Raw genomic sequence first — 6,259 nt, forward strand, 5'->3', positions numbered from 1 at the left:
TTCGACAAAATTTGGTTCAAATCGAATTTCTCATATTATCATTTAACAACGTGAAAAATCATAATAATAATAGGCTAATTTGGATTAATTTAAAGATATTGGAACGTTTACATTAGGACTATCTGAAAGCATATGTTGCTGTTAACAAATAAATACAGCCTATTTGAAAGAAAAAATAGTTACATTTACAAAACAAATTCATACATTTTTTGTTTGTTGATGATAAAAAATCCGCTGTGTTTGTGTGAGTGTCAGCGCACATGGGCCGCACGAAAGCAAAGTCAGAGCTGTCAGTTCACTGTCGTCTTATAAGAAAAACAATAACTTTTCAAAAACGAATCAAAGAGCGATCAAATCAAACGTACAGGGATGCTAAGTTTGTACAGGCTACCACAATTTAGGGAAACGTAGGCCTACAGTAAATAATTAATATCAACAACAAAAAAATCAAACAGGATAATTCAACATTAAAACCAGATTGAGTTGTATTATGCAGGCTATTATTCGCCTCAACATTATAATAAGCATGTATTTGTATTATGAAAACGAAAAAAATTGAGTCCTGAAAAATCTTGGTACAAAAAAAATCGATAAATTCCTGCAATAGCCAACATTGCATAACAACTTATAACAGAGGCATGGTGACAATTATTATAATGCTGAAGATTGCACATCTCTTTTTTTAATCAGATGCTTCGAACTGAAAGCTTTCCTATTGAAAAAGGTCCCCACGCCTTTTATATGTGGTTTTACTAAAGATGTGCGCGTGTTTTACCGTGGCAAAACAAAGAAAACATGGGCACACACGAAATTATTTAAAAATGATAGGGGTTTCACAAACCTACTTGTATTTAGCAATTATAGGGCCCATCGTTAATTGAACTACCGTCGCCATCATCAGCTGCAGGCAGCAATAAAGATGCTGAACTACGGGAGACTAAACCCAATTGGGCTGCTGTCAGTTGCTCTCTGCCCAGATGCTATCGGTTAGTCCGAATGGGATGGATTAAAAACGAACTGATTGCTGCAATGCGAGTTCTTTCTTTTCTGAAATTAAGGTTGCAAACATTGGGCTATAAATTGTAAGAGATGAACAAAGCCTAAATTACCTGTTACATTTGTTTTAGTTTATTTTCACCTTTAGCAGCAGCGTGTGAAATAAAACGAAATTAAGAGCATCTTATCACGGAGGATTGTTGTACTATGTAAAAATAACGAAAATAAAATAAAAAGCTATATCGAGAGATGTGGTATCACCTCTGACGTATTACTGAACTACTTTCCCCATGTATAACATCTCATATCCACTGCAAGGCGGGCATATGTGTCAAAGAGGTGCGGCCAATACAGTCAAAAAGGAAAATGGAGAGGAAAAAGTTCCACCCTCACTAATGCAAAGATTGCTTTCGCTAGAGCATGGGGTTGGTGCAGCTGCCTCTGACACTGGATGGAATCTATATGGGACTTATCCTGCTGGATTTGCGTTTTGTTTTAGGGCTACAACGTAATGTATTGGAAAAGCGAACAAATGTTGGCTTGCCCCGAGGTGGATGACATTGAAAATGGGTTTAACTCGACCTTCGACAGCACGGTATGCCTATATCCATATTAAAAGTTTGAAGAAATTATCGAGCATTCATTGTTTAGCGAATTTTTCGATTTTATATGGTGCTATTAGGCCTACCATTTATTGTTTAAACATCTTACATTCGGTAAAATGTTAGGCTACTCCAAACCGACGGGCTACTGTTTCAAGTTAATAATTTTAGATTTGAGATCCCCACCCATTCGTTTTCTCTGCACAAATCAGTGCATTACCTGAGGGAGGTTGCGTTACAGGCTAATCAAAATACATGGCTGCCTGCGCGTTGGTTTGGAGAAAGCTGCCATGCCGATAACTGCCAAACAAATCTGTCTGTTTGATTTGGCCATTCTGCTTTTTTGTTCAGTCATTCGTCCTGAATGTGATAATTTTACAAGAATTGCCCTTCTGCAGAGAACTAATGTGATTGACAGCAGATATTGATAAGCGTTGAACCATTAACGTTATTTTGTTGACAAGTGGTTGAACATTTCAAGAGTTTTGGTTCATGTGTACAAAAAAATATTAAAGGGTTCTTGAAGATGGCATCTTAGTCCTATTTTTTTCGTCATGGTTGTCATAGCAAGCAGAAGTGGAGTTAAAGGCCATTCCAGTGCATATTTTGACTAGTCATTATGCCTAAGGAGGGATGTGGAAGGGCATCTTCCGATTCTTTGAGTATACTTTTTTAAATTTAACCTTTTATTTAACCAGGTTGCCCAGTTGAGAACAAGTTCTCATTTACAACTGCGACCTGGCCAAAATAAAGTAAAGCAGTGAGACAAACCAGTTACACATAGAATAAACAAACGTACAGTCAATACGCCGACAAGTAGCATGAGTAATCAAACGGGTATACCGGTAGCCTATTTTTAATAGTAGGCCTATGCGTGAAACCTTACCATTGGAAATTAGGCCTATGCCTTCACGGGTGCCTTCATTTTACATGTCACTGAGCAGACTTTTAACCAGAGTGATTTAGTTTGTGTATTCATCTTAAGATAACTAGGTGGGAAAACCACGTCAGTTTAGATGACACATGTATGTACTAGCAGGACAGTCGATGGTAGAGGAAAACCCAGACATAGGTAGGCCGGGTCAAATTTAGGCACATGAAATTGTTCTTAATTTGGTCATGAAAAAGTTTGCGTTATGTCAATCATGACTTATTTTTCTGTTTTATATATCTAGGGCACATCGGATTACATTTTTGGAGATGAGTCCTATTCACCATCTTCGTCTTTGTCTTCCTTGACACCGCAGACGATGGCATCAGCCTCTCTGGGGAAAAGCCTTTGTACAAGTTGTGGTTTGGAGATAGTTGACAAATATCTACTCGAGGTAAGTTTCCGAGCCTATGACCGGCTTAGATATTAGATATTCAACCAAGGCTTAAAATGCGTATGTAAATTTTTTTTCTCCCCCAACGTCCAGAAACTCATAGGCCTAGGATCCCTAAAGTGTTCACATTTTTAACTGTGACAGGAAAAAAAGTTTTTAGGCCTATTTGGTAAATAAAATTACATTTTAAGTTCAGCAAAATTGTTACTTTAACATCGAATGGTGTTCATACATGCCTAATTTTCGTGGCTAAAACTGTAGACCAGGTTACTCTTTCGGGCGAATAAATCTGTTTGACTTTTGTGGCTACATTTCAGGTGAACAACTTGTGTTGGCACGTGAACTGCCTCTCGTGCAGCATGTGCCAAACTCCTCTAGGAAGACATGTCAGTTGCTACATCAAAGACAAGGTGGTTTTCTGCAAACTCGACTACTTCAGGTAGGTGAAAAGGGTGGCCTCTTCCATACAGGGAGGGCTCCAGCGCGATTAGCCAAGTAAAACTCAACTCCAGGTCAACGGAGAGGAGTTGAGTTTAGGCTACATCTGAAGTTGCAACTTTGACATGACATTCAATTGTTATCTAATGATGTTAACGAGGCATTCTACAAGGCAAGATAAGTGGCTTTTAACCTTGGGCCCTTTAGTATTTATAGCCACAACATTCATAGTAGCACTTCTCTACAACCTTCAATTTACATTAAATGCATTTTTTGGGACAACCTTGTATTTCTAGATTCATGATCCAATAATGTTGTTGATATAAAATATATATGTATATTTTTTAAAGACAAAATAAAGTAAATGGCTACCCTGCCTTTAGTGGTTTTGATCTGTAGTTTGTTTGCAATCCAACTTTTCCACAGGAAGTATGGAACTCGCTGTGCCCACTGTGGCAGGAACATGCACTCCAAAGACTGGGTGAGGAGAGCAAAGGGCAACACCTACCACCTGGCCTGCTTTGCCTGCTTCTCCTGCAAGCGCCAGCTCTCCACGGGGGAGGAATTTGCCCTGGTGGAGGAGAGGGTGCTGTGCCGAATCCACTACGACTCCATGCTGGACAACCTGAAACAGGCCATGGAAAGTGGTAAGCAACATTAAAAGGTGTGTAGAAAGAATAAGGCCTGCACTTTTAAAAATTTGTTAATTGTACACTAGCTGTTTTTTCTACACATGTATGATTGATGCAGCAATTTAATTTAGTCAATTTAATTATTTTGAAACAATTGATAAATATGAGATTCTAGATTTTCCCTTATCGATTAGCCATCCTCATTTTCCTATGCAATGTGATGACCTATGTGGTCATGTGTTTACATGAAAAGGTGTTACTGTAGAGGGAGCCCCACCATCGGAGCAAGAAGGGTCTCATCCCAAACCAGCTAAGAGGGCTCGCACTAGCTTCACCACAGACCAGCTACAGGTGAACATTTATTACTTTCCTGTCACTCCAGAAATGACTATCCTGGATGTTTGCATATGAAAGATAATTGTGTGTGACCATCTTACATTCACTGTGTCTTGTCTGTTAGGTGATGCAGGCCCAGTTTGCTCAGGACAATAACCCAGACGCTCAGACCCTCCAGAAGCTGGCAGAGAGGACTGGCCTCAGTCGCAGGGTCATTCAGGTGAGCTCTCTAACATTAGTCTAGTCAAACAATTGTAGGTGTCCCTGAAGTTACAAATGAAGCTTAACCCATCCCTATTGAATGTACAGGTTTGGTTCCAGAACTGTCGAGCTCGTCATAAGAAGCATGTGAGCCCTCAGCACCATGTGCCATCTGCAGCGATGTCGTCACTACAGCAGTCCAGGCTTTCTCCGCCTCTTATGGAGGATCTACACTACACATCCTACATACCAACAGACACACCCGTGCTTACAGCACTACACACTTACATGGATGGTGAGCAAAACCAGCACATCACAGGTTCATCTTTTTTTATAGCTTGTGGGTTAAGCTTACTTTGTAACATCTTATTTAGTTTTGCTTTACAATTCAGTGCAAAGATCTGGAATCACAATATTTCATAACCCAATGGGTTATTATGTTTGTTCTTCACAGTGCACTCTCCCTCCTCCCTGGTGTTCCAGCCTCTTTTATACCATTCCATGACACAGCTGCCAATCAGCCATGCCTGATCTTCACATCCCGCACCATGCAGAACCGGCCCTTACCATTGGTTAGAATGCTGAGGAGCCAATGCGAAAGCCCTGTCCATTAAAGGGTGGGGTGCAAAATGATTTGCTATGGGGATTTATCGAAGGAGATCAAATTCAGATGTAAAATAAGGTTCATATGTAAACGTTGTTGATGTATTGTACATATTGGTTGGCATTTAATTTATTTGAGATATGTGACTGAGCACTTTGTAAAAAAAATAAATGTATTAATAGATGTGTACACTGAACAAAAATGGAATATGCAACAATTTCAAAGATTTTTACTGAGTTACAGTTCATAAAGAAGTCAGTCAATTGAAAAATTAATTGGGCACTAATGTATGGATTTCATGACTGAATACAGCTATATAGTGCTTTCAGAAAGTTATTCAGACCCCTTGACTTTTTCCCAAATGTTGTTACATTAGTCTTCTAAAATGGATTAAATAAAACAATCCAAAGCAATCTACACACATTATGGGGTAATGACAAAGGTTTAGAAATGTTTGCACATTTATTAAAAATAAACATACCTTATGTAAATAAGTATTCAGACCCTTTGCTATGAGACTCAATTGAGCTGTGGTGCATCCTGTTTCCATGTATCATCCTTGAGCTGTTTCTACAACTTGATTGGAGTCCCCCTGAAGTAAATTCAATTGATTAGACATGATTTGGAAAGGCACCTACTCATTCTTACCTGTCTATGTAAGGTCCCACAGTTGACTGCATGTCAGAACAAAAACCAAGCCATGAGGTTGAAGGAATTGTCTGTAGAGCTCCGAGACAGGAATGTGTCAAGGCACAGATCTGGGGAAGCATTGAAGGTTCCCAAGAACACAGTGGCCTCCATCATTCTTCAATGGAAGTTTTGAAGCTGTCCGCCTGGCCGAACTGAGCAATAGAAGGGCGAACCCGATGGTCACTGACAGAGCTCCTCTGAGGAGATGGGAGAACCTTCCAGAAGGACAACCATCTCTGCAGCACTCCACCAATCAGGCCTTTATGGTAGAGTGGCCAGACGGAAACCACTCCTAAGTAAAAAGGCACATGACAGCCTGAATGGAGTTTGACAAAAGACACCTAAAGACTCTGACCACGACAAACAAGATTCTCTAGTCTAATGAAACCAAGATTGAACTCGTTGGCCTGAATGCCAAGCATCACATCTGGAGGA

General features: G+C 39.7%; 1 protein-coding gene across 1 annotated transcript; it reads left to right on the forward strand.

The window, feature by feature from the left end:
* The first annotated feature begins 1,421 nt into the window (after positions 1–1,421).
* On the forward strand, positions 1,422–5,467 carry LOC139377298 (LIM/homeobox protein Lhx8-like). Its single transcript, XM_071120314.1, has 8 exons — positions 1,422–1,591; positions 2,774–2,923; positions 3,241–3,362; positions 3,788–4,008; positions 4,247–4,344; positions 4,454–4,549; positions 4,639–4,825; positions 4,985–5,467. Exons 1-8 carry the CDS (start codon positions 1,508–1,510, stop codon positions 5,059–5,061), a joined length of 1,035 nt encoding a protein of 344 aa, XP_070976415.1. The 5' UTR covers positions 1,422–1,507; the 3' UTR covers positions 5,062–5,467.
* Positions 5,468–6,259: the final 792 nt, after the last annotated feature.

This window comes from Oncorhynchus clarkii, chromosome 20 (genome assembly GCF_045791955.1).
Source record: "Oncorhynchus clarkii lewisi isolate Uvic-CL-2024 chromosome 20, UVic_Ocla_1.0, whole genome shotgun sequence".
In the NCBI taxonomy this organism is placed as follows: Eukaryota; Metazoa; Chordata; class Actinopteri; order Salmoniformes; family Salmonidae; genus Oncorhynchus; species Oncorhynchus clarkii.